This window comes from Alosa sapidissima, chromosome 15 (assembly GCF_018492685.1).
Source record: "Alosa sapidissima isolate fAloSap1 chromosome 15, fAloSap1.pri, whole genome shotgun sequence".
Taxonomy (NCBI): domain Eukaryota; kingdom Metazoa; phylum Chordata; class Actinopteri; order Clupeiformes; family Clupeidae; genus Alosa; species Alosa sapidissima.
In genome coordinates, this window is record NC_055971.1 from 12,300,515 (window position 1) to 12,328,014 (window position 27,500).

General features: G+C 46.0%; 2 protein-coding genes across 9 annotated transcripts in view; one reads left to right on the top strand and one right to left on the bottom strand.

Annotated features, from left to right (window-relative positions):
* Nucleotides 1-3,225: 3,225 nt before the first annotated feature.
* On the top strand, nt 3,226-11,612 carry dusp14 (dual specificity phosphatase 14). Its single transcript, XM_042062844.1, has 2 exons — nt 3,226-3,566; nt 9,245-11,612. The coding sequence occupies exon 2, from the start codon at nt 9,398-9,400 to the stop codon at nt 10,040-10,042; it is 645 nt and encodes a 214-aa protein (XP_041918778.1). The 5' UTR covers nt 3,226-3,566; nt 9,245-9,397; the 3' UTR covers nt 10,043-11,612.
* A 3,720-nt stretch (nt 11,613-15,332) lies between these two features.
* synrg (synergin, gamma) overlaps nt 15,333-27,500 on the bottom strand; it is a 55,237-nt gene continuing 43,069 nt past the window's right edge. For 6 of the 8 annotated variants that reach the window (XM_042062842.1, XM_042062841.1, XM_042062840.1 and 3 more), the window contains 3 exons: nt 24,013-24,123; nt 23,195-23,236; nt 15,333-16,923 (listed from right to left, as the gene is read on the bottom strand). In XM_042062842.1, coding sequence (XP_041918776.1) covers nt 16,792-16,923; nt 23,195-23,236; nt 24,013-24,123 — 285 coding nt within the window. In that variant the 3' untranslated portion in view covers nt 15,333-16,791. The remainder of the gene's footprint in view (nt 16,924-23,194; nt 23,237-24,012; nt 24,124-27,500) is intronic. The other 2 variants (XM_042062843.1, XM_042062838.1) reach the window with 1 other exon arrangement.

Sequence of the window (27,500 nt, forward strand, 5' to 3'; positions counted from 1 at the left end):
CTCTCTTTTTTCTCTCATTCACTCTCTCCTCCAACATTTCTCTCCTGGTTATTTTCTTTCTCTCTCTCTCTTTTTGTCACTCTCCTCTTCTTGTTCTCTTCGTCTCTCTCCCTCTCTTTCTCTCCTCTCTCTCTCTCCCTCTCTCGGTATCTCATTTACTCACTCACTCACTATGCCATATTTCATTGTATTCTTCCGCGCTGCTGTATATTAAAAGAGCGTGCCCTTCGCTCCCTCTGTTATAAATATGCATGGGTTTGTACTCCATGGGGCTTTTATCACGGGGGCTTTGAAGGACCATGTGAATAAGCACTGCACATTACTCACTTTGAATTCAGCCCCAGACTGTGCGGGCAAGTGGTGACATGGAATGAAGATGTCGTACAAGGGGTATTTGCCTCTCTCTCTCTCTCTCTCTCTCTCTCTCTCTCTCTCTCTCTCTCTCTCTCTCTCTCTTCTCCTCGTACTGTTTCACTACATCAGAGCTGTGTGCCAGGTCAGGTGTGCTCTCCTCATCGTCCCCCCCTCTTTTACTCTTGGTTCTTTATTTTCCCTCCATTCTTCTTCACATTCTCTCTCCATGTGATTGAGGTTGTCATCCTCCAACCACACTGTTTAGGGTAGAAGACATGACCACTGCATCCTTACCATTGACCTCCACCCTTTCGTCCACTCCACCCCCCTCCAACAACTTTTGATGCAAATGTGTTTTGTTTTTTCTCGACAGTGGATTGTGCGAGTTGAAAGAGTTACCACATCAAAGCTGACTCTGCTTTATGAGGGGGCCTGAGAGATGTACTGAAAGACCAGCGTCAAATGTGCTATCCATAGCAGCCCAGCAAGCTCACACTCAGGTTTTCCAGCGGCCAGTCAACTAAACAACCCCAGGTTTTTTGCAGGTTGTATACACCTGGCTGGCATTTCCAGCTGGGTTGGATGAGGCCACTCAGTTAGGAAAGTGTTGGCATTTTAGGTAGCTGTTTTTACCAAACCTGTACTCAGTAGTTATTTGGATTCTTTTTTTTTTTCAAGTGAATTGATTTAAGTGGAATTGACAAGTAAGGAAAAAGGGCAGTTATTAACCTCACATGAAATAAATTTGGATTATTCAAAGAATTTCAGAGAGAAGGAAGGTCAAGAGGAATGGCCTCAAATCTCTCGTATCCACATCACACTGTGCTACCAGAGAAGGCCATTGCTCTTTGGACATCCTTAATATGGGGTCACTTGTAACCTCGTCACACATACCACACTGGCTTTTCCATTACACAGCTTGAGTTAACAGATTAGATTGCAGATTTTTCCCTAAGGACAATTGTCTCGTCATGTCTATTTTTACAGTCCCATTTCTGTAACTTCACACACCTACCTGACCTGTGTCTGTCTGACTGCTCTCTTGTCTGGCTGAGTGTGTGTTTTTTCCCTGTTAAAATGTTGCTGCACATCACAGCTGGTGTATTTTTAGATACGTGATGTACACATCTCAATATCTCAGCCAAGCAGCTAAGAAGCAAACAGAAATGCTTGCAACATCCCCATCCTAAGACTGAGGAAGATCCACCAGTGATTACTGAGCATTATTTACTGTCAATGTATGGAGAAGGTCCTTAATACCAACTGAGAACAGCTGAGCAGTTAACATGCAGGATATGATTCAAAGCATCTTTGTCATTTTTTATGGGATCAAGAGATTTGTGTTCAATTCAGTTCCTTCACTTCCTCCTGTTCACAAATGCATTGAAGCTCCAGTAAGCTGCTTCGGTGGACCACTCTGGGTGAGCGGGGCCCGCTAAGTGGGATATGTAGGGTTTAGTGGAGAGAAGATGTGATTGATTGCAGTGTACAGAGCACATATCCACATGGAGGTAAATAGACAGGGGAATGGATACAGCATTTTTGTGTGCTTTTATTCTGACTTTTTCTGAACAGTCTCTTTGTTTGTCCTTGCTACTCTCTTTACTCTCTCTGTCTCTCTCTCTTCTATATCTCACTCTCTCACTCTTTCTCTCTGTCTCTCTCTCTCTCTCTCTCTCCTGCACTCTAAGGCACCATAGAGAGTAGTAATGTGAGTAGAGGGAGCCATCCCCTGGGTTCGGTCCCTTTGCAAAAGTGGTCAAAAACATCCTCGGGTTCCCTTCTGCGCTCAGGCGGGAGAGGGCTATCAAGTTTGCCCCTGACCTCTTCTGTTTCTTTCTCTATTTCTTTGTTGTTTGTGTGTGTGTGTGTGTGTGTGTGTGTGTGCGTGCGTGCGTGCGTGTGTGTGTGTATGTGTGTGTGTGTGTGTGTGAAAGGGACCAGGGTGTATCTGTTTTTCAGAGGAAAGTTGAGTGGTCACTCTCAAGACCTACAGTAAGCACCTAGACATGACAAATTTCATTGAACTACAACTTGTCCTTTTTTATTGAAATAGACCAGTAAACACCTGGATTTGTCAGCTTTTGTACTGTCACCAAATAGGCAATGCAGTACTTTCTCTAAATGTGCCTTAGATCCATTAGCCTGACATAGTCATACTCAAGTCCGGAATGGCACCCAGGCTATAGATCCATACTTGCAAATAGTAACACAGAACAGACATGTTATCACTTATGGATAATGAATGATTGCTGATTGAAGAATTGTGCAAAGGAGATTTACACAGGTGTATCAGAGATTCAGACTTTTGCAAGGAATCTCTGCCACCTGTGAATAGATGTTTGGAGTCTTTGATAGCATCTATGTTAACTGTTTTGCAAAAGGGTGTGACAAATGTGTAAACCCAATAAAAATGTGTGAGCACATTTGCAAGAGATGACTTCTGCTGTACAAAAAAGGTGTTAATGAAGACAAAGTGGATCCCAGTTTCCTTGAGCAGGTCAAAGCAATCGAGAAATACTATACAAATTGAATTCTAGACTACCACAGGTCACCATCAACTGTAGACCTATGACCCTTAACACATTGTGTATGCCTGGGCTTTTAGATTGTTCCTATATCTGCAAGATTATCTGTGTATTCTGCTTTCCCCTCTGTATTTGCCATAAGAGGGAAATCACAGGGTGGTAGGTTTTTAATTTCGTCACAAATAACGAGAGATTTAGTGTGGAGATGTGTGTGGCGAGGTTTTACGGAATGAATGGTATGCAATCCAAACCTCTCGAGCCTTTCCATCACGTCGTGATTCCAGCACTATTCATTGACAGAGCATTTGTTGCATCCCTCAGCCAGGCAGTTGAACCGCTCAACGTTGCTCAGGGGGAGGCGCCTCTCCTCTCTCTCCGTATCTCAGGCAGCTTCTTTTTCAGCACCGAATATTTCTTGCTCTCTCGCACGCTCACGCGGAGTGCTCACGAAGGTTTGCTCCGACCAAAAGAACCCCACAGGTCACGGAGTTTTCTTTCTCTGTTGATTTCGCAGAAGTATGAGATGCATTTGGGCTGGGTCTAGTTGACACAAATTACATTTGTTGTCGACTATTGAGCCGAATTGCTGTCTGTGGCGAACGACGAGGAGTTGAGAGTCAGCTATCTGGTTTAGGAAGCGGCGCTCTGGCATCGCCACATCAACGCTTCACTCGGAGTGCTGTGGTAAGTTGAACTGTACAGATCACTTGACACATGTAACTCATTGGGAATGTCAACATGATCAATAACATAAAGATGGTGCGATTTAATTCTTGTTGAATTTTAATGAAGAAGTGCGCATCCACAAATGACGTTTTTTTATTGGGTTTAGATGTAGGCGATATATCAACGATTTACATGTGTTATAATATTCGTTTGTTTAAGTGCTCCAAGTGGACGATCTCCGAGAGCTTTAAAATCTAGTAAAGTGCACGAAGACGTCAGCAAGGGAGGTCTTTGAGGCTTTTCATTGAGAGCGGTTGGATCGGCTACCTGTAGCCTACTATACTCTTTACAGTGACTCAACCTGTTTGGAATTCCTGTGTTATGCTAACAAATAAAACCCTCAAAAAAAACTTAATCTGTGCATATCATGTTGCAGTTCTCATATTTAATTTACAAAATTGCATATCATTGCCCCTTAATTGTGGCTTTCTCGTGGTCCAGTATCTCCAACAGATCTAGGCGTGTTTATGCACTAAATAGGCTCCTGACAGCAAATATGTGGTTGATGAGAACGACAGGACAATCTGACCAGTAGGATCACCAGCTTGGCACGATAGTCATTTTGGTTAATGATTTGGCTCGCCTATGAGGAATATTGGCTGATATTCACATGGCGCTTCCATGCAGAATAATGCCGATCTATATTCATCACACATGATTTATCCACTAGGCTACTTTATCCACAATATCGTTTTCAATTTTCTCACCAGAGGCAGCTGTGGTGGAAACCATGTGGGTTTCTAAAACTCGCAATGAGTAGGCCTATCGCCGCACCTCTTTCAAATACTGCATTCTGCACGACACACAGCTCCCTTCATTGACAATTTGTGCCCCGCTCACCTTGCTCATCTCTTAATTTTCGAGGCCATGTCAGTCGAATGACTGCACTTGCCTCAGCTTTCCTAGTTTACTGTTAAGCTCTTATGATTAATTTTGGTAACACACAATAGTAGTCACTGATATTAATCAAGTCCCTTGTACAAAGAACGGCTGTGCTTTGATTGCAGGAAGAATCCCGCAAGGCTATCTATTCAAAGGCCTAAGATACTTTGGCGCAACAGGTGTGTGTTCCGTGTGTTTCTTTAGTGAAAATCGTTTGCAAAATGTTGCTCTCTTAGAATTAAAAACTCTTTAAAAACTCGTTCGGTCATAAGTGGTAAGTGGATAGCTGCAGCTTGTTACGCCTAAGAAACCGCAGGAGTATGAATCTGCGCGTTATGAACACTGCACACGGGATGTTGAATCCGAGCCCCCAAAAGCAATACTCTCTTTTTGTGTGTCTCTGTGTGTTTTTTATTTTGCTTTTTACGCACATTTTTCGGTCTAGAGCTTGACACAGCTGGTACACCCAAGGGCCTTGTCTCTATACGAATATATGCTCACTTTCTAAGAACACTTTCACACCTTTTATTCTAAAACTGTCTTTAAACTGTGCCACCCTGTCCCTCTCGTTCCCCTGTCTTCCTGCAAGGTGTGTTATTATTAGCCAGGTCGCTGGGCTGAGTCTCTGTGTACAGTTTCTATGACTGCAGCAGTGATATGAAACATGTCCTCCCTCCACTCTAAGGCTTTGCTATTTGCAGGGAGGTGGCAGGTTCAGTCACACAGGAGTGCAGTCACAACTTACGAGCTCTCCAGCCTCGTCCTGACTGGGTAGCAGAAATGAATCAGAGGCTGAATTAGCTCTGAACAAACACCACTGTGCTTATGATCATGAAACAAATGAGTGGCCTGGCCTTTTGAGCTGACCGATAATGACTAGAGTCTGCAGTGGCATCGCCAGGGATGGTGGTGGGGCTTGAATGAGAGCTGCTTGCCTTAGGCATACTATGCAGTATAGATTATAGAGTCTAGTTTAATAGTACAGTCAGTGTAGAATATATAGGTTGAGATTTTTTTAGTTGCCCACAATGTATTGCTAGTCTCTGTAGTATAATGTTATAATTGGTTAATCATTGTATATTAGGTGTAAATTAACCTAAATTAGTTTAAATACAACTTGTAAGTTTGAGTTTGAAGGATGCTCACTGATGCTTGTTGAGATAAACTAAATGCCATGCATGCAGACTGCAAGTTGAGTATTAGGTGCTAATCCAAGTCGCAATAATGACAGTCAAAGCTCAGTCTCCTCATTTTCCCACCTGTGGCATGGGGAGATGGAAGTGCCAGGCCGCTGCCATCTTGGATCTCTGGTGTCTCGGCTTGGCGTCTCACGTTTCCGCCACTGCTGGCAGAGGTGGAAACGGAGCTCCTCGGAATCCACAGGGTGCGGCGTGCTAAACGAAGCAAAGCAGTGGGGGGGAAATCAGTAGGGGTTTGCTGTGGTGCAGGCCCATGGTGCTGACAGAGGCCGAAACACACACTGAGTGATGGGCTGGAGTGTTTGACGTGCGGACTGTCGGAGGCGGTGGCGTGGTTGCCGTGCCAGACAGATGGCCCCTCACACACACACACACACGCACACACTCACACACACACACACACTCACACACATGCACACACATGCACACACACGCACGCACACACACACACACACTCACACTAAGGCGTCTGCGGTGTTTACAGCACATGGAGGGAGACACAAAGCAGAGAGGGTTCTTGGGATCAGTTAGATCGTTAGTCCCTCTAATGCTAGCATCTGCTCAGAATAAACATAGAGATAGCGAAGCAGCATAGACCTACCTCATGTCCTTATAAGGACATCTCATCATGGGTGTGGATTTGCTGTTTTGTGTTTCTTAGTGGTGAGCCAACCGTGTGGTCTCTTTTTTAATGTTCCAGTGGACAAGGCTTTTTCTGTTTGTTCCTCTCTCTCTCCCTCGTTCCTCTTCTCCTGCTGACTTGGGTGGCTGCTACTGCTTCTGCCCCTGTGTGGTCAGTAGGTCACTGCAGCAAGGTCATGTTTTTATTATTCTTGTCTCTGGCATCTCTTTCACTCTCTCTCTCTCGCTCTCTCTTTCTCTCTCTGTCTGTCTCTCTCACTGAAGCAGCTTTGGATGGGCCAATATGACAGGGGAAGGGGGGTGAGGGGGTTTGGGATCCCCTTTATATTCCAGGCATATCATTTGATGACTCCCCGTCATCTGATTAAATTCCCACTTTGTTTTGCCCATATTTCTGAGCCTGCCATTACCACTGTTAGACCTACAGCATCAGCCCCAGTTGGCACTCTCTCCTTTCAGCTGGGGCTTGTTGAGGGATGATTGGCAGTTGCTGAAAGAAGAATGCTGTTCCTTGCTCGAGAGGACAGTTTTTTTCCTCTTTTTTTTCGCTCAATCTTTCATCACCGGTCGGGTTCCCCAGGGATGGGCAGACAGGCAGGCAGGCAGGCAGGCAGGTCGCTGTCCACTGGGTCTCGGGGAAAAGCACGGGCTACAGGTGCACACAACAGACCCAAACTGGGACAGCTGGGCTCTTATTGATGGGGAAATGGTCCCTAGACCTGTGGGAGCCTGGGATTAATGCACATCAGTGCTGGAGAGAGAGTGTGTGTGTGTGTTTTCTGTGTGTTTTCTCTCTCCCTCTCTCTCTTTCTATCTCTCTGTCTTCACATTATTGAAGCAACACTTCTCCCACACACAAGACATTTCTGTGCCAGCAGGCAAAATCTGTCGCTGTAATATATTAGTTTTCTGTGACCGACTGCGTTTGACAGTGACTGAGAGAGGCCGAGACACCTTGTGAATATGAGTGCATGTGTGATATACTGTAGGAGAGAATGTGAGGAAGAGAGAGAGAGAGAGAGAGAGAGAGAGAGAGGAGAGGGAGAGAGAGAGAGGGAGAGACAACGCAGGTGTTGCCTGTACCCTGTTGCATTCATATTTAATCAGTTTGGTTTGATCTTTCAGGCATGTACAGAGTGTAGACCTGGGTAACAAAAAAGAGTCTGTGTAACGCCAGAGGTTTCCAACAACACACATTATGTGCGCATGAGTGTAAGGGAACGAGATTGTATGTGTATGTGTCTGTGTGCGTGTGTGTGTGGGGCAGAGTGTGTATTTGTATATGTGAGTGAATTTACGAGAGTGAGTTATGAGAGTGAATTATAAGTGATTTTGGGTGTATAGGTGTGTGTGTGTGTGTGAGGGGGGGGGGGGGGGGTGCAGAGTGTGTATTTCTGTATGTGAGTGAATTTACAAGAGTGAATTATGAGTGATTCTGTGTGTGTGTGTGTGTGTGTGTGTGTGATTCAGTGTAAGTATGTGCATGATATGAATGCGATGGGAACGCTAGGTTCCGTGTGCAGATGTCCTCAGTGGCTTGTAGCAGCCACGAGATTTCAGTTCTCAGCAGGAGACCCTGTCCCCTGGGCCATCTGATAACATGTGGAGGATGATGTGTGTGTGTGTGTGGTCGAAAGATGTGTGCGCACGTGTGTGTGTTTCTGTCTGTGTGTGTGTATGTGTGTGTGTGCGTGTGTGTGTGTGTGTGCGTGTGTGTGTGTCAGTATGGCCTCCAGCAGGCTTGGTCCTCCGTGCTCAGCTGTGTTTATAATCTAACATTAGCGCCTCGGTATACGCCCAGATAAGCTGTGATGATGAGCGGGGGGTTACTGTCATCATTTTATATCACATAACGTAATAATACTCTGCAGTCTGCTGAAATAGCATTAGGCTTGCATTGTTTACATAGGCACACAGCTCTGTAATATTACATCGTATTTTATACTTCATTCATAGCTGTCAATTTCTCATTCCTCAAGGGTTGCATTGACAAACAGATTAGTTTACGCCGTTGTTAGGGGCAAATAACACTTGCAGTTGGGATAGTGAAAAATCTGTAAACACTTGCTTTTCATAAATAGCCATTAACTAAACACACCTCGGCTCAAGCAAGGACTGATCACTCCTTGAGTTAAGAGGCTTCACAACCCCATCTAGTCTGCTTGTGTGTGTGTGTGTGTGTATGTGTGTGTGTGCGTGTGCATGAGATTTGCTTTTGACACAAATGTTGTTTGATGAGACACGGTGCGTCCCTTGCTTTCCTCTCTGCTTTGCATGCTGTGTGTGTATCCCCCATTCCCTCACACAAACACACACACACACACACTCACACACCCTTCTTCTCTGGCGGCCCTGGTAATGGTTTTCCTCGAGCTGCCGAGACCACCGCCTCACTTATCATCGCCGCCTAATGACCTCCGGTCACGGCTTGATTAATACAGATGCCGAAGCCCGCCAAGCAGAAACGGCACCCATGGCTCTCCACCCCTCTCCACCCCACCCCACCCCTCACACCCACCCCACCCTGCCGCCAGTACACTGAGTCACGACACCGCGGCGAGGCTCGGGGAGAGAAGCATTCGGGGTGACGCCGATGGGGGGTGGGGGGTTGGGGGGGGACCATCTGCTGGGGTACGGCAGCCTCCGCTGCACGGCAATGAACTCATCATCCCCCAGTGGCGGCCGGCCCAGCCGAGCAGGAAAATGCTGCCTGATGGCTGCCTCACTGTTGAGTCATCTGAATGCAGTCTGTGGCAGAGGCTTGGGATTCAGTCAGAGATTCAGTGGCATGCTTGAATCTTAGTGGCATGCTTGAATCGTTTTTTTTTTTTAAATTTTTTAAAGAAAATATGTGTGTGTTGTTCTGTTCTTTGTTTTTGGGTTCACGTGTTTCTCATTTCTGATCTGTTGCAGGGCAGGCAGACGATCGCAGAGTTCTTCAAGGTGCATAATGGTCTGCAGGATCACGATGACAGTACATCAGTGAAAGAAGACCTGCAAGCACATCCAGATTCCTCTTGAGCAACTCTCGACTTGCCTGACCCATTTTATTGCATTTTGTCCACCATGGGCTCCCGTAGTCAAGGATTCCTCCACCATCACCACCACCATCACCACCCGCACCACAGGACCTCCATGGTGCCGGCCACCATTCCCCGTCTCATGCCTGAGTCCAGCAGCCTCCTGGGGGGCATCGCCCAGATCACGCCCTCCCTGTTCCTCAGCAGGGGCAACGTGGCGTCCAACCGCAGCCTGCTGCTCTCTAAGGGCATCACGTGCGTGGTCAACGCCACCATCGAGCTGCCCAACTTCAACTGGCCGCACGTGGAGTACGTGAAGGTTCCGCTGGCCGACGCACCGCACTCGCCCATCGCGCTCTACTTCGACAGCATCGCCGACAAGATCCACAGCGTGGGCCGCAAGCGCGGCGCCGTGCTCGTCCACTGCGCGGCCGGCGTCAGCCGCTCGGCGTCGCTCTGCCTGGCCTACCTCATGAAGTACCACCGCGTGTCGCTGGCCGAGGCGCACGCCTGGGTCAAGGCCCGCCGACCGGTCATCCGGCCCAACGGCGGCTTCTGGCGCCAGCTCATCGAGTACGAGCGCAAGCTGTTCGGGCGCAGCTCCGTCAAGATGGTGCAGACGCCCTACGGCGTGGTGCCCGACGTCTACGAGAGGGACCGCAGGAACCTGGTGCCCTACTGGAGCATGTAGAGGGCTGGGGGGGGCAAGAACGGGAGTCGTGGTGGACCAAGGGGAGAGGGTAGTTCCCACGCTGAGCTGAAGAGAAAGACAGTGAAACAAGAGAGGATGGATGGATGGATGGATGGATGGATAGATGGATGGATGGATGGAGTGATGGAGGATTATTTGGCTGATGGCTGTTCTTCGTGTTGACTGTCTTCCTGGAGGGAAACCCATTCTCCTGCTAGACTCAAGAACTTCTGGCGTTGTGTCCAGCCCCCGACCCCCCTGGAGAGAGGTGTGTGTGGTGGTGTGTGCGGGCCACTCACTCGTTCGTCTGAAGCTTAACACCTAACATGTCTGAGAAAAAAAAAGCACTTTTTGAGGTTTTTTAGGGAGCAGGAAGGGCCACTGCCTCTGTGCTGCTAATGCTAAAGCTAACCAACAGGCTAACCCAGACAGTGAGAGAGAGAGAGAGAGAGAGAGAGAGAGAGAGAGGGAAGGGTGTGGTGATGCAGGTCAAGAGTGACCACTGGAGTTCTATGATGACCTTGAGAATGTCCTGAGGCTTCTGTGTGTGTTAATACAAGGGACCCAGGAAGTGGTGTGGGGTTGATTTGGGGCTTCTTCATAGCTGAAGAACATGTTCACACACACACACACACGTACATACATACACACATATGTACATACATACATAAACACGCACGCACGCACGCACGCACGCACACACACACACACACACACGCACACACGCACACACACTCAACCTGGTGTCATATGTGAGAGCATTTTGACACACATGCACACACACATTGGTCTCCCTTCAAATTTGATGTTGGTGTTGGTGATGGTATCGTGCCAGTTTTGCTGTCGTCTTTTACTGTGAGTGGCAGCAGTCTGCTCCAGTACATTGTAGCACTTATTCAATTCTATAAATTACTGTACAGAAAGAGAAAGAAAGGGGACTTTAGAGTGCACAGGTCATACAAGGAAGAAACAGTGTAATGACATAACATGATGCACTACAACTTAAGTGGTAAGGTCTATAAATAAATCTTTCTTTATTTCCATATCAGTCTCTGTACATATAAAGGAAAGGAAGATTATTCTAAAGGGATAATATGCAAGAATAGTATTTATGGTGCTTTTAAAGGATGGTTTCCTTCTTAACGGGAATCTCCCCAACTTTCTATATGTTAACTGTTACCGAAAGCTTTTCACAAAAGAGTTAGGCAGGGTTATGAAGGTCCGGTCCAAAATGACCGTCACTTAACCTCTTTTTGTCTACTTATATTTACATACATTTGTCTTAGATTAGCAGTTTCTTTTCAGATCTTCTTGGTTATCAACATTGTAATTTTATAAACAGGAGGCTGCTCTTGGTATATTGCAAAAAAGGAAAAGCTTTTTAAAAACATCCATGTTAAGTCCTTAATCACTGATATCTTAAAATGACTAATGGTAAACTGCTTCTGTTTGAAAATGAAAGAACAGAAAAATAAGTTAAAAGTTTTATCTGTTCATGTTTCATAACATACTTTCACGGCATGTACTCCCTGAACAGCTTTCAAATTAAAGAAACAACCTGTTAGATGAACCTGATCTGATCTGATAAATAATGTGGCCACATTTTTGTGTAACATCAGTAATCCTTGAACCTTCCCTCACAGTACAAAAAAGAACACATCTGAAGATGAATTGACATTTTTCTAGGTCAAGTAAGAGCCGAGTGTGCTTAGCCATAAAACTTGGAACTAAATGATAAATTCCACGGCAGCTGTTCAGTACCAATGGATTCCTCAATTTGACTTTTGATAAGTGACTGATATTCTCTAACCCAGAGCAAGGGCCGTACTGAGAAAGAACATTTGTCCTGGACTTCTCTGGAGGGCCAGTGATGTCTCAGATAGGGCTAGACTAAACCTCATGCACATTTAGTTTTACATTTCTAATGTGGTCATTTAGCAGACGCTTTTATCCAAAGCGACTTACACATGTCAAGTTTTCATGGTCCACCAGTCAACCAAGGCAGTGCTCACCCAGACTTAGTCCTTGGGCTTTATGATGGCCGGTAAACAACTGCTATATAGTGACTGCTTTTTAAAAATAAAATACCTCACTGCACACGTTTGCTTCTTCCCCCTAAATGATTGAATGTCATTGTCTAGAAATGACTGTAAGTATTGAATTCATCTGAAGCCATTACAGCAGAGGATGGGATGTTTTATTTCCCAGGATTTCATCATTTTCATCATTCGAGACACCCCAACAATTATGTTGAATGGTTCTCATCTGATTTCCGCAGGAGCGAACAAGCGCAAAATAAATTCCTCTCCGATGGCAACGTGTCTGTTTGGCAAGATCTTGTGCATATTCAGTTACTATGGTTTGTGTGAAAAACTGATCCTTCTTGCCTGTAGTCCCAACACCCAGTAGCAGGGGATTAACTGGTTTGCCAAAGACTTCTGCAAGACAAAGCTCATTTCTGTGCAAATGATAAGGGACTAGAGGCTGATGTTTTTACACCTTGATGAGTGGCACTGAAATGCCTTTGTTGTATAAACAACGTTTCTGCCAAAGAACATACTGATGAGTTTCATTTGTATCAGACTGGAGCTACAGTGTCGACACTTTATAGTGAAACAACGCCAAGATCTATAAAGTATCTGTAGGATTTTCTGAAATACATATTATTGCATTCTATGTAGCCTAATACATAGAATCCATCAAACCAAGCCAACCAATCAAAACAAACAAAAAAACACTCAGTCACTAGCTGATATACTACATAATCACAATAATATACAGTATTGTGTTCTACAAAATCACCAAAATGTAAAATGATGCCAAATCAACCAAACAAAAAGCACGTACATCCTAAACCACGCACTGAAGCCTTCTGTGCTGAAATGAGTTCTCCGTTTGCGGCGCATCATTCAGAGTAATCTGATCAAGGAGTCGTGGTGCTTCTGTGGTTATCACATCATCACTCTCATCACATGACCCCAAACAATAAGTGTGAGCAGTGAACAAAGGACCCCCCCCCCCCCCACACACACACACGTCTCTCTCTCTCTCTTCCTCTGTGTGTGTGCGCGTGTGGACAAACAGAGGAAATTAAGCCAGAGAGGCCAGTGAGTTATCCGAGAAGGTCGTGGCTTTGAGAGTCGGCTCACATGCCTCTCCGCTTGCTGATGGAAGCCACCGCACGGCCGTACCGCACATGTCTGAGGGGAGTACAGGAGAGAGGCCAGGGAAATATGAACGGCGAGAACGCTAGTCTACCTGTGGATGGCAAAGAGTTATTTGAGGTATTACAGGCTGTTCACTGAGTAAAATACATTTTGGTTTGTGGAAATTATGTGATGAAAGGGGTAAAAAAAAATAGAGTGTGTCAAATTTGGAGGAGCGACAAATTTGCTCATTTGCCGTCTCTGGTTATGAAATTATTATGGACTCAGGACGGAAGAGGGGAAAAAAGAGAACTGCACAAAGGATGCACTTTGGGATGAAAATGACAGCAAATGAAAACTACAGTAACCTTGGCAACTGTCACCAAGGCACTGGCGCCTCTGGGGATGAATATTAACATTGAATCAATGCCCGGGGAAAGCAATCAATCGCCGCAACAGGGCCACAAACTCAAATGAATTGAGAGAGAGAGGAGGGTGAGGTGGACTCCGCTGGACATAGTCCATTTATACATCTAATACATGTCTGCGTAAGATGCTGTTAGATGCTTCCCATATTTCACCGCCATGCAACTGACAGCGAAAAGGTGTGCATACATACAGTCATGGGCGGATTATGAACTTTTGGGCCCCTGGGCCCAGATGTATTAAGGGCCCCCTACTAATTGTCGTATATGTGGGAGGGGGGGTTTGGGGGTCCTCCCACAGAAATTTTTTAATTTGTTTGATGTGATTTCCTGTATTCTGGTGCATTTTGGGGATTGCCAATACTAAATTCAATAAGATTCATAGCCTACATCCTGATTTGTTGATATTGAGGCAATGATTCCATGCAAAGGCTTGGGCTTCAGGGCCCGGGCCCGGCAGGCCCGTGCAGTAATCCATCCCTGCATACTGTACAGTACCTGTACAGACAAATGAAATAAACGGCCCTTGGTGATGGTCCTTACAGTAATATTGAAGGAACTGCATCACAGATAACTGCTTACTGATAAACAATGCAATAAAAGGCAATTATTATATATTTTATACCGGTATATATATCTATATCTATATACAGTATATATGTATATATAAACTTTCATTTAAAATGTCTTCATTTCTAATATAAGAGCACATTTGTTCACATGTGACTATCAGAAGTTTGGGAACAATGTGTAAAACACTGTGAGGAGTTACCATGTCACACTAACCTGACCACTAGGCCCATCTCATTAGGGCTGTTGGCAGATCTATGAGTTAACTACTGAAGATCTAAAATACTCCAAACACCAAATACAGCATGAGGTTAAAACATCTTGTGGTTGAACAGGGAGTTATATGGATAACTATTTAATACTATTTAATAATTTGCGGTATAGATCTCTGGGCTTTTCCAGAGGCCACAACCATCGAATATGCATTCCCTCGTTTTTGTCAGCGTGTGGCTCTGCCAATAGAAGTTTAATAAATAGCCTTTCTTGCTGATATAGCCAAACATCATTAGAAGCTCACATACAAAATGGTTGCCTTGTAAGGGTAAAACGGCATGTAATTAGCGATAATGACCCTTCATTTGAAATCAAACAGGGGATGATGTGTTTATCTTTGGATGACTTCTTATGAACCCAACCAAAGTTCAGTGAAAGTGCATGGGAAGTCTCCAGTGAACACCTCACCAATGAAGCATTCCAGAACTGTGAAATCTCTACAACATTAATGAAGCTTTTCTTTGCTTTGCTTTCGCATCTGCGGCCACTGTCCCTCTCCATGTGCAGTCTTTCAAGGAGTCATGTCCAAAATCCTTCTCTGCACAGGGCTTAAGTCACAGCCTGGAATAACTTGCACTGGGGCTGTGGAATGCACACTGACATGTCAGGGTGGAGGGTTTAGATGGCATAATCTGCGTCTGAGAAAACAGACTTAATGAGTCTTAGATGTGTCTGTGACCTAGCGCAAGAGAGAGAGAGAGAGAGAGAGAGAGAGAGAGACCAACCACTGCTGAGAAATGACAACATGCATTTAGTGTGGTGGTGTCACTGCTTTTGAAGAGAGTCTGTGTGAAAATGTACTTAACAATATTTCACTTTATTGATCTCTTCAATATACTTGGCATTATTTTTTTTAAAAAATGACCAAAGCAGATATTGACTTTCATATACATATTTTTAATCGGCATGATAAACCACCACATCATGAGATTGGTTACATTGGTCAATGCAATACTATGAACAACATCATCAACACCCAAAGTGCTGCTGTGACGACTTCCTGTTCCTTCTGCCCGACAGCGGGCTCGTTCCAAATCGAGTCTTTACAGTCGGCCTTAGTGTCTTCACGCCGTGACCTCAGAGACCACTGATATGCACCTCCTCTCTTAAATTAAAATGACTCAACCGATTAGGATCACATCTTTTCAAGTAGCAAAGATACAATTTCAACATGATACGGACAAAACGAAATAGAGAAACAAAATAGATCACACTGCAAAGAGTAAGACATTCAGATGTGCTACAAAAAAGCCAAACACGTAAAAACTCGTACATAGCCTCAGTCTTTCAGAATAGCCACTCAGTCCCCAGAATTAAAGTTCACACAGCCAACAATTTAAACCCTGTCTGAATCGATTTGTCAGCTTGTCCACTGATATGTGGTCACAAGAGTAGAAAAAGACCCCCCTCCCTCCAAAAAAACCACAAGGAACCAACAGTTCATAGAATGAATAATGTCATCAAGAATCATCCAAGCAAGTTCCTGAAACCAAGACTATGTATGTCTGGAATGCTAAAAGCAGTGTTTTTAAAAAGAGATAGTGCTCTACAATATTTATTTCTTCAATTTCACTTCACATTCATTCATTCATTTGTATTTATAAAGTTGCACTCAATCTTGTCCGTCTGTCTCCGGTGACTTTGACTTTGACAGGGGTGTAACTTCTAGGCAGTCCTGCTTCTCTTCGGCTCAGACTAGCGAGCGCGTGCTGCTGATACTGATGTGTGTTGCGAAGCTGTGTTTGGGGAAAAGCCTTGCAGAAGACACACACAACACAATAAGACACAGCTTTGACAAGAACTAGTGTCAGATCACCGCAATATAGTGGCAAACAGCTGGCTAAGACGAGGAGACAGACTGAGGCATTGATGAAGAATCCTGACTGCCTCCTACGCTATCGTTCTCTCAGTCCAAGAAACACATGAGAAACACATGAGAAACTCATGAGAAAATACACGGGAAAGAAGGGAACATAGTGCATGTATAAGAATAATTGATAAGCGGAGCGGAAATATCAACCAAGTTCTCAAAAGATAAGAGGCGCCCCCCCCAAAACAATCATGTGATAGGAGGTCTCGCCGACAGAACAGACACACAAACGAATAAATAAATAAATACAGGAGGATGCTGGGGAACATTTCTCATCGGTTCTAACTCTCTCAGCGAGTCCTTTTTCCAGCACACGGAACAAGAGGAGAAAGTGGGGGAAAGAGGGAGAGGGTGGAAAAGAGGGGTCGTTTCCACCCGCCGTCCGCAATTATCCAGTGTCGGCTACCCTTGTGCGTTTCCGTGGTAGCAGCAGAGGTTGTCGCCGTGGCGATGCCCCTCCCTCCCTCAGAGCAGGTCGGGCAAGATGAGCCCGGGCGGTTTGGGCTCCACACAGTTGATCCAGAAGTTGGCACAGCTGGCGTGGTACTGGTGCCCGCCGTACGTCAGCTTGAAGTTGTCCGTCTCGGAGTTGAAGGCCTGTGGGCCGGGCACAAGACAGTGAGTCGGGGAACAGGGGACCGGGAGAGAGATTGATTGAAACTGGCCCTAATTTAAATTGCGTGCAGAGTCTACAGTCTACACTCTTAAAATGAATGTGTTGAAAACAACACAACTTTCATTGTTTTTAACACATCTCTGTGGCCAGATAGGGACAAAACAGTTTGTGTTGTTTCCTTTTTTTATTTGTTACACAATATGTGTTGAAAACAACACAACTTGCATTGTTTTTTTTTTTTTTAAACACATCTCTGTGTCCAGATAGGGACAACACATTTGTTTTAAGAGTGTAACTAGAGCTAATTCAGTAATGTGGCAAAATATATTTGATAATTTTAACACCATGAGCTAGATCATATGCAAAAACACTGGTGGGTCAGCTGGATGCTGCCAGACTACACACGATAGCTCTAGTTCATGCATGAGACACTTTGCTCATGGAGTCACTGCACTGCCCGTCATTTAAATTAGTTAAGACTGAGATTAAAACTTCTGACACTCTGGACGCTACTAGAAACTGAACATTATTTCTATTTACATTAGGTGCCCTGAAGTACTATAGACGTTAATTAATTCATTAGTGACGACACAAAATAATTTACATTGACATTTGAAACACTTAGTAGTAGTGTTAGTGAAATCCATTACTTGAGTCGCCGAGATACGAACTAATGATGATTCTTAAAAGTGGGACCGAGTGGTTTCACTATGAAGGTAGTTTGCTAAAGAGTTGGTGAAGTGTCCTAGGGAGGCACTATTAGCAGAGGAAAGTTATGAGCAAGGCAGGGAGGAGAGGTGAGGAGAGGAGAGGTGAGGAGAGGAGAGGAGAGGAGAGGAGTGGAGAGGAGAGGAGAGGAGAGGAGAGGAGAGGAGAGGAGTGGAGAGGAGAGGAGAGGAGAGGAGAGGAGAGGAGAGGAGAGCTCTTGTGCACTGTGTGAGACTCTCAGTCAGAGACAGAGCAAGGCCTGTGTGTCCCCCTGACCCATTTTCCCGGGATGAATGTGGGATGAGATTCTCCCACATAAAACATCTATTTTCAGCCGGCATTACGAGCGGAATGTGTGTGTGTGTGTACACGTTTGAGAGCAAGGCAGTGATAAAAAAAGACGGTGTGTGTGTCTGTGTCTGTGTGTGTTTTTGTGTGACAAAAAAAGATAAAGCACATGCGTGTATGAGTGTGTCGTGAGATAGAGAGAGACGGAGTTAAAAGATAGTGTGTATGTGTGTATGTGTGTGTGTGTGTGTGTGTGTGTGTGTGTGTGTGTGTGTGTGTGTGTGTGTGTGCGCGCGCATCGATTTGAAGAGGCACAGCTGTGGTCCTGGGTTTGAGATGAGATGATAATATGTATGGTGCTGCTTCCCTGGTGAAATATCGGAGCCAACGCACAGGAGATACTGATGGATAGATAGAGTGCGGGAGGGAGGCAGAGGAGAAAGAGAGAGGGAGAGGGAGAGAGAGAGAGAGAGAAAGAGAGAGGGAGAGAGATAGAGGGAGAGAGAGAGGGGGGGTATAACGAGAAGCAGAGATGAGAAAGACAGGGAAATAAGAAAAGACAGACTGAATTAAGAGAGCAGAGAGAAAGAGAGAAGGCACTGAACAGAAGATGAGAGAAAGAGAGACAGAGTGGTAGAGAGAGAGAGAGAGACATAGAGAGCGGGAGAGAGAGCGAGAGGGATGAAAGAAAAGAGAGATGTGACTCATGTGGTGAATCATGTCCACCCACTCACCAAGACAAAACAGCAAGAATGTGTGTGTGCATGTTACTCTCTCTCTCTCTCTCTCTCTCTCTCACACACACACACACTTTCACAAAATCCCCTCTCATCATCTTTCTCTTTTTCTCTGTATGTCACTCACACACACAGGCACACACACACACACACACACATACATACACATATACAGGCATGGCCCTATTTTAACAGACACATCACACCAAGTTACACCCATAATGTGAACGGCGTGCAATGACACAGGACTCTTATTGTCAGCCACGCTAAACGATCCCGTGGTGTCTGTAGACACACACGCACACAGAGAGAGAGAGAGAGAGAGAGAGAGAGAGAGAGAGAGAGAGAGCAAAAGCTTGTTCTCTAGCTTACTTGCACTTGCACAAACACACACACACACACACACACACACACACACACACACACACACACGGCTCTTCTGTGCACTCAGCCCATTCCTTTTCTCAGCTCAGCACTCTCAAATGAGATGATCACACCCTGGTGCCCCCCCCCCCCCCAGCCCACACTGACTACCCCTCTGCTTCACAGCTGCTTGCCCCCCCCCCCCCCCTCCCTTCCCCTGCTCTCTCATGTTCCTCCAGTGCACTCTGTTTCAGCACATCACACATCAGTGGTGCTGAGAGCCCTGTCCTGAGTGTGCGGATCTGCCCGCGTGTGTGAAGGTGAATCTCTGGACCAGGGGTCCTTCAGCATATGCACAGCATGGATGAGGGTGCCTTTGTCTAATGTGTACGAGTAAGAGTGTAATTACTGCCCGAAATGGCTAGCTAATGGTTTGTTTGTTTTTGTGCGTGAGTGAGTGAGTGAGTGAGTGAGTGTGTGTGTGTCTGTATGTGAGTGAGTGTGTGTGAGAGTGAGTGTGTGTGAGAGAGAGAGAGAGCGAGAGCTAGCACTGAGTGTAGGCTGAGGGAGGGGAGCAGGTGACGCGTGGCAGCACCTGAAAGGTCAGAGAAGTATGGGGGGGATGTGACTATGCTCACTAGCATGGCAGCAGCACTACCCCGCACTCAGGACCAAAGCCTACAGCAGCAGCCATGGGGGCAGTGGCTTATGGGTAACAAAGAAAAGACAGGAGGGGGAGAGAGAGAAAGAGAGAGAGAAATAAAAGGAGAAAAGCTAGTAAAGAAGAAGGATTGAGAAGAGACAGACAGACTCTGGATCGACATTGTACCAGGGAGACTGTCAGATTGTACTGGTGAGACTGTCAGACAGAGACAGACACACAGCTAGCTAAACAGGAGATATTTCTGCAGCCTACATCAGGTGAGGTGAAGAGAGAGGTGTGGGAGGGGAATAGAGTCAGATATTTACCCTGGAGCGCGTGTCATTGTCTTTTGCCTTTGCCTGCATAAACAGTAGCACAGACAGCAGCAGCATCGTCAGGGCCCATGCAGGGATGCAACAAAGAGTTCTTTTAACACTGAGGTGGGACTGACGCAAACAGGGACGTGAGCAGTGGTACGGCAAATCCTCAAAGCCATAGTGGAAACGTCACCCAGAGTGTGAGAGCACCTCCACACACACACACCCACCCACACCTCCACACACACACACACACACACACACACACACACACACACACACACACACGCACGCACACACACCTTTTTGTCCCATTCCTCGCTCTCATCAGCTTTTAAGCAGTGAGCAACAGTGACCCAGACTGGACACCATGTGATAGATCTCCACAAACACATCCACAGTGTGCAGACTGGCACCTGTAGCCACTAAACATGAAGGATGCTGCTGTGAGTACAGGTCAATCGTATGTCTAGTCTGGAAAACTGGACAATTGGGCATCTCTGAGTCTTGTAGAGAGATGGTCTTTTCATCAACTTTGACAAACAGGCAGACTAAACCGGGCATGTAACTGCAATGCAATGCAACAATCAGCTTCCACTGTAATCAATGGAACTAGCTACATCAGAAGTGGAAGTAAAAATTAGACCAGTCGTCTAAAGCAATTTTAACACTCCGCGAACGGACCTGATGTAGCTTGGGTGTTAGTATTTAGAGTGAAAGTGCTGTAGGCTGTGAGCTGGCCACAAACTATTCCTGCTGATAGCTGAAGGCAGAGAGACACAGAGCGAGAGAGAGAGTTGACATCCACATCTGACTGTCTGACACCCTCCTGCAGTCTAAGGTCAGACTGGACTTTCAGATCAAATCACACCCCCCATTGCGCCACTTCCCCCATCCTAAACCACACAGATATCCAGACAAACGTAGGCAACACTCCAATCTAAAGCTAAACTCACAGGACACGCGCCAATCTGAAAGCCCACTGATTGATCAGATTGCCGTAGTTTTGCTGATTGCACCTTTTGCCTGATTGCCCCTTTCTGTCTCTCTCCTCATAGTGTCACCGTGTGTCACTTTCCGTAGGTGACATTTCGTGTTCTTGGAAACATGGCGACGCAGAGCTGACAGACCAGGGTCTGCTAGAAATGGCTTTACCATGACTATGACTGTAAACAAACTTTAGGGAATTCTCAACACCGAGAATAGACAGAGCCCAGTCGACAGTACAGAGAGACCTGCGGTCATCATTAAAAACAACATGTGCTATTGCCCTCATATGCAGAGGATGTCACATTTCGAAAAAGTACTTATTTAACTTTCTTTGACTATAATACACTTTTAAGATTTATTAATGCGAGAATAAGGAGGCCATTAATAAAATACCAGTGCGACCTCCTGTTATCCTTAAACACTATTTCTTTTTCCTATTTTCTTATCTCTGCCTATTTTTTTACGAGACCAGAAACAGTCATCTCACAGCTAGCGTATTAGTCAGACGTTAGGCACACACTGGACTAGACAACGGCCATTAATCTGTGGCTGGCCGGCCGGCTGGATGGGTGTGTGTGTGTGTGTGTGTGTGTGTGTGTGTGTGTGTGTGTGTGTGAGAGAAGGGTTTTGGGGCGTCTTCCTGCGTTTGTGCATCTGTCTGCTTCTTTCTGCCCCGAAGACTGATGCCTCGGCCACATCTGCTCCCAGAGCCATCAACACTCCAAACACACACACACACACTGTTCGCCTGTCTCACTGTCTGGTCTAGGACGGAGGGACAGATGACATACGAGGCAAAATGGGAGAGATGTATGGATGAGGCCAAACAGACTGAGAAAGGCTCCTCACAATCTGATATCTGGTTTACTTGCTGGTTGATTGGGTTGGGTGTGTGTGTGTGTGTGTGTGTGTGTGTGTTAAAAAGTAATGTTAACCTAAGTATGAGATTGTAGGATGCTACCTGATCCAGTTTGATTTCTGAGAGCACTGCTCCTGCTAGAAGGGGGAATATTACACTCAGGCACAGAAACAAATCGACACAGAAGAGAAATCAACCATCCGTGGTGAGTAGCAAATGAGTGAGTGAGTGGGTGAGTGAGTGAGAGAGAGAGAGAGAGCGAGGGAAAGAGAGGGAGAAAAAAAAGAATTGCAGCGAGTGATTGAGAGTGATAGAGAGTGATAGAGAGTGAACACCGTGATGAGACATCTCTGATCATGTGGTGAAAAGAGACGACCCCCACACCCGCCCCAACCACATCCCCATGATTCTCCTGGTCCCCATGACAACCCGCCGTGGTGACAAAGTGACCCATCGCACCCTCCTCAAAGGTGTTAGCTGTCCAGCAGGCTCTCCGGCATGGCCGAGATCGAGGCCTCAGGGACTCAATCTCACGCGCACGCCACTTGTCCACCACTACACCGCCCCCTCTGCAGTCTGGGAGCTGCAATGGACGACATCTAGAACTTTCTCCACGCCATCACATCACACAGGGGATAATGCCCCATTGATTTTCTTTTTCTCCGAGTGACCTTAAGAAGACAAGATTGGGCGCTATCGCTCTGACCATCCAACGAGCAGATCGTCCAGGCAGGCATGGAGGATTTATTTCTGTTTTTTTTTCCCTCTCACACCCCCCGTCTTTTCTTTTTGAAAGGAGTTGAATCGATCAACTCAGGCACACTCTCGCTAAGAGCCCGTGTTGTACTAAAGCTGAAAGGTCAGGGTGATTGCATGTTTCTGTGTGATGGCTAAATAGGATTTGGCGCGTGCTAACACTACAGGATTCACTGAGGAGCAGCAGGCCAGTGTGCTGGGTTGACCTCCAGTCAAGCTTTTGGAGACTTCTGCAGAGAGCTAAGAACCTATTCGTCTGGTGAATACCCCTGGATACCGGCTATTTTCAGGAAAGTTACAAACATGACTTGTTCATCCACCTCTTTCATCACTACCATTGACTACCAACAGCTACTTGTACACTGATTGGTTTAGGAACTGGAAAAAGGTGTGACAAGACCACCAAGGCCACCATTGCATTAGGCAGTCATCAGTGTCAGCTAACATGACGTGCCAAAACAAAAGCGAGAGCATGATCTTCACGGGGATAAAAGCCCAGCGTGCCGTGGTGAGAGAGGAGAGACGATGGGTCACTTTGACACTTGGACCCCTCAGCAGCCCCCAACCCGGTCCCCCACCACCCCATCATACTCTCTTAAACAGGCGTCCCAAGGGGCCTCGTTCTTCTTTCTTCTGTAAAGGTCAGAGATCAGAGTTCAAAGGGCATTCGTTAACCTTGTTAGACATTGCGCAGACCTCAGTAATGAACTATGTCAGTTTCTGAACACTAGGGCGTTAATCATCTTCATCTTACTGTCAGAATTATGAAAATGTTGTAAAGATTTGCGAGACTAGACAAGCCTCCCTACACACATTTAGAACCTGTACGAGTTAACACTGCTTATTTTTAGTACAGGAAGCGGTTTGTGATATCAGCAGATTTTCATTCTGTGCCGCAATTCTCACACTGTGGGTGTGAGTGAGAGATGTGCGTATGTATGTGTCTATGTGTGTGTGTGTGTGTGTATGTGTGTGTATGTGTGTGTGTGTGAGAGTGTGTGTGTGTGAGAGTGTGTGTGTGCGTGTGTGTGTGCATGTGTATGTGTGTATGTGTGTGTGTGTGTGTGTGTGTGTGTGTGCATTTGAGTGTGAAGAGTATGTCTGCTGGTTTCAAGTAAGTGTGTCTAAATTGGGTTGTCAAATTATCATATTTTAAGACGGAGAGACTGACTATGTATTTTTTTGTAGTAAACTGTCACCTTTATCACTATAGTGTGTCTCCCTAGGGGCTTCAAGACTTGGAACCAAGTTATGGTTGCAGTGATATTGCTATTTGACAAATGCTGCACCTTTATCTCACATATCTGATTCATTAACGTATTGAAATGTTAGTAAGATATGTGTTCAGTGTGGTCTACACTGTGTGTAAGTGTGTGTGTGTGTATGAGTGAGTGTGTGTGTGTACTGACCTTGCTGCGGGAGTCCACGTTGAGCAGGCAAACTCCACAGGCCAGCTCCTTGGCATTCTTGATGCCAGGGCGCAGAATACAAGAGGAGAAGTCCAGAGAGCTCTCGTCAGGCTGGGAAAACACACACACACACACACACGGAATATTATTATTTTTTTCCTTCTCAAAAAGCAGGGTTCAATTAAAGTAGGCTTGCAGCCTGTTATCTCCGAGGAGCCACTGAGCCTTTAGGCATTTCCCCTTCTCTCTTTCCATCATGATCTTCTGATCTTTTCCACTGTGACCAAGCCACCCACTGTGACTCGACATTAACACACACACACACACACACACACACACACACACACACACACACACACACACACACACACACACACACACACACACACACACAGTGCCAAAAAGAACTCCTGCTGCTCCAAAAGCTGAAATTACATGCAGCTCCATCCTCTTCTCTCTCTCTCTCTTCTCTCTCTCTTCCTATTCACTCTCTACTCCTCCCTCCATGTTTCTATCTGAACTGAACAGATCAACTAACCTCCTTTCTTCTGTCTCTTTCTCTCTCTCTCTTCCTCTCTCCCTGTTTCTATCTGTACAGTTCTTCACCTCCTCTCTTCTGTCTATTTCTCTCTTTCTCTCTTTTTCCCTCCCTGTTTCTATCTGTACAGTTCTTCACCTTTCTTCTGTCTATTTCTCTCTCTCTCTTCCTCCCTCCCTGTTTCTATCTGTTCAGTTCTTCACATCCTCTCTTCTGTCTCTTTCTCTCTCTCTCTTCCTCCCTCCCTGTTTCTATCTGTTCAGTTCTTCACCTTTCTTCTGTCTATTTCTCTCTCTCTCTTCCTCCCTCCATGTTTCTATCTGTACAGTTCTTCACCTCCTCTCTTCTGTCTATTTCTCTCTCTCTCTTCCTCCCTCCCTGTTTCTATCTGTTCAGTTCTTCACCTCCTCTCTTCTGTCTCTTTCTCTCTCTCTCTTCCTCCCTCCCTGTTTCTATCTGTTCAGTTCTTCACCTTTCTTCTGTCTATTTCTCTCTCTCTCTTCCTCCCTCCATGTTTCTATCTGTACAGTTCTTCACCTCCTCTCTTCTGTCTATTTCTCTCTCTCTCTTCCTCCCTCCATGTTTCTATCTGTTCAGTTCTTCACCTCCTCTCTTCTGTCTATTTCTCTCTCTCTCTCTTCCTCCCTCCATGTTTCTATCTGTTCAGTTCTTCACCTCCTCTCTTCTGTCTCTTTCTCTCTCTCTCTTCCTCCCTCCATGTTTCTATCTGTTCAGTTCTTCACCTCCTCTCTTCTGTCTCTTTCTCTCTCTCTCTCTTCCTCCCTCCATGTTTCTATCTGTTCAGTTCTTCACCTCCTCTCTTCTGTCTATTTCTCTCTCTCTCTTCCTCCCTCCATGTTTCTATCTGTTCAGTTCTTCACCTCCTCTCTTCTGTCTATTTCTCTCTCTCTTCCTCCCTCCATGTTTCTATCTGTTCAGTTCTTCACCTCCTCTCTTCTGTCTATTTCTCTCTCTCTCTCTTCCTCCCTCCATGTTTCTATCTGTTCAGTTCTTCACCTCCTCTCTTCTGTCTCTTTCTCTCTCTCTCTTCCTCCCTCCATGTTTCTATCTGTTCAGTTCTTCACCTCCTCTCTTCTGTCTCTTTCTCTCTCTCTCTCTTCCTCCCTCCATGTTTCTATCTGTTCAGTTCTTCACCTCCTCTCTTCTGTCTATTTCTCTCTCTCTCTTCCTCCCTCCATGTTTCTATCTGTTCAGTTCTTCACCTCCTCTCTTCTGTCTATTTCTCTCTCTCTCTTCCTCCCTCCATGTTTCTATCTGTTCAGTTCTTCACCTCCTCTCTTCTGTCTATTTCTCTCTCTCTCTTCCTCCCTCCATGTTTCTATCTGTTCAGTTCTTCACCTCCTCTCTTCTGTCTATTTCTCTCTCTCTCTTCCTCCCTCCATGTTTCTATCTGTTCAGTTCTTCACCTCCTCTCTTCTCTCTTTCTTTTACCCGTCTGCCCCTTGACTCCTCAGACTCTCTCAGGAAAGTTTCTGAGACAGATTTTTGATTTGTTAGGAGCCATGTCCGCTCTCTCTTACCCCCATTTCTCTCTCTCTCTCTCTCTCTATCCCTTTCTCTCTATCCCTCTCTCTCTCTCTCTCCTGAGGAGCGGTCGGAGGACCACGCTGGGTTCTAGCTGTGGCTGCTGCAGCGTCTGAGAGAGAGAGACAACCTGTTGCTCCTTATCTGTGCCAGCGTGTGTTTGTGCCTTTCTGATTGGGCCGAGGAGGCAGGATTGAGTTTTCACACATTATCAGCCGCAAAACCAAACCGGAGGAGGAGCAGGAGGAGGCTCTCTTTATCTGCAGAGAAACAGGCTTCATCTCCCTTTACCCCCCCCCCCCCTCCATCTCCTCTCTCTCTCTCTTTCTCCCTCTCTCCTCTCTCTATTTCTCTATATATTTCTTCCCTCGAAATTATTTTTTTCCGCAGCCACCTTCTTTCCAATCTATTTCCGCACTCTCTGCTCCGACTGACGCTATCTGACTCGGTGCACGCAGACACAAACACGCTGTTAATATTAGCGGCTGGCATTTGGAAAGCAATATTCTGGTGGTGGTTTGTGCTGGGCACTGGCGGATGTGGAGGAGGAGGTGGGGAGAAGGAAGCTACATCTCTAACTCAGCAAAGGAGTTAAGTGTGTGTGTGTTTGTGTGTGTGTGTGTGTGTGTGTGTGTGTGTGGGAGATGGGAAGTGTAGATGAGCTCCACATTTAACACCTCACACTATGCTGCTGTAATGCCCTGGTGGGTGGAGAGACAGATTTCTCTCCCTTCCTCACTCTCTCTCTCTCTCTCTCTCTCTCTCTCTCACACACACACACACACACACACACACATACACACACATACACACACACGCACAGGCTGCTACTCTGTGATCACTCTGAACTCGCTGAACGCTGCCGTCATCTCTGTTTCAGCTGATTCACTGGTGATCTTATTCCACAGCGTTAGCTCTCTCTGTCCTAGAGCTCCTCTTGACTGACCTGTGCTATGCGGTGCTTGGCATAACTGACGCTCATGCTTCGGTCAAAGGACTTGCATTGTTCCTGTGTGTGTGTGTGTGTGTGTGTGTGCAGGATGGGGAGTTGTGTGGATGAGCTCCACATTTAACACCTCACACTATGCCGCTGTTAACGCCCTGGTGGGTGCAGAGATTTCTCTTGCCCCCCCTCTCTCTCTCACTCACTCACACACACACACACACACACACAGCTACTCTGTGATCACACTGAACTCGTTGAACCCTGCCGTCATCTCTGTTTCAGCTGATGTGCTGGTGGTCTTATTCCGCAGCGTTTGCTCTCTCTGTCCCTGTCCTAGAGCTCCTCTAGACAGAGCTGGCCTGTGCTGTGCTGACCTGTCCTGTTTTGTGTTTGCCATTACTGGTTCTCATGCTTCAGTCAAAGGACTTGTATTGTTGCTATGAAGGAAACTCACTACGG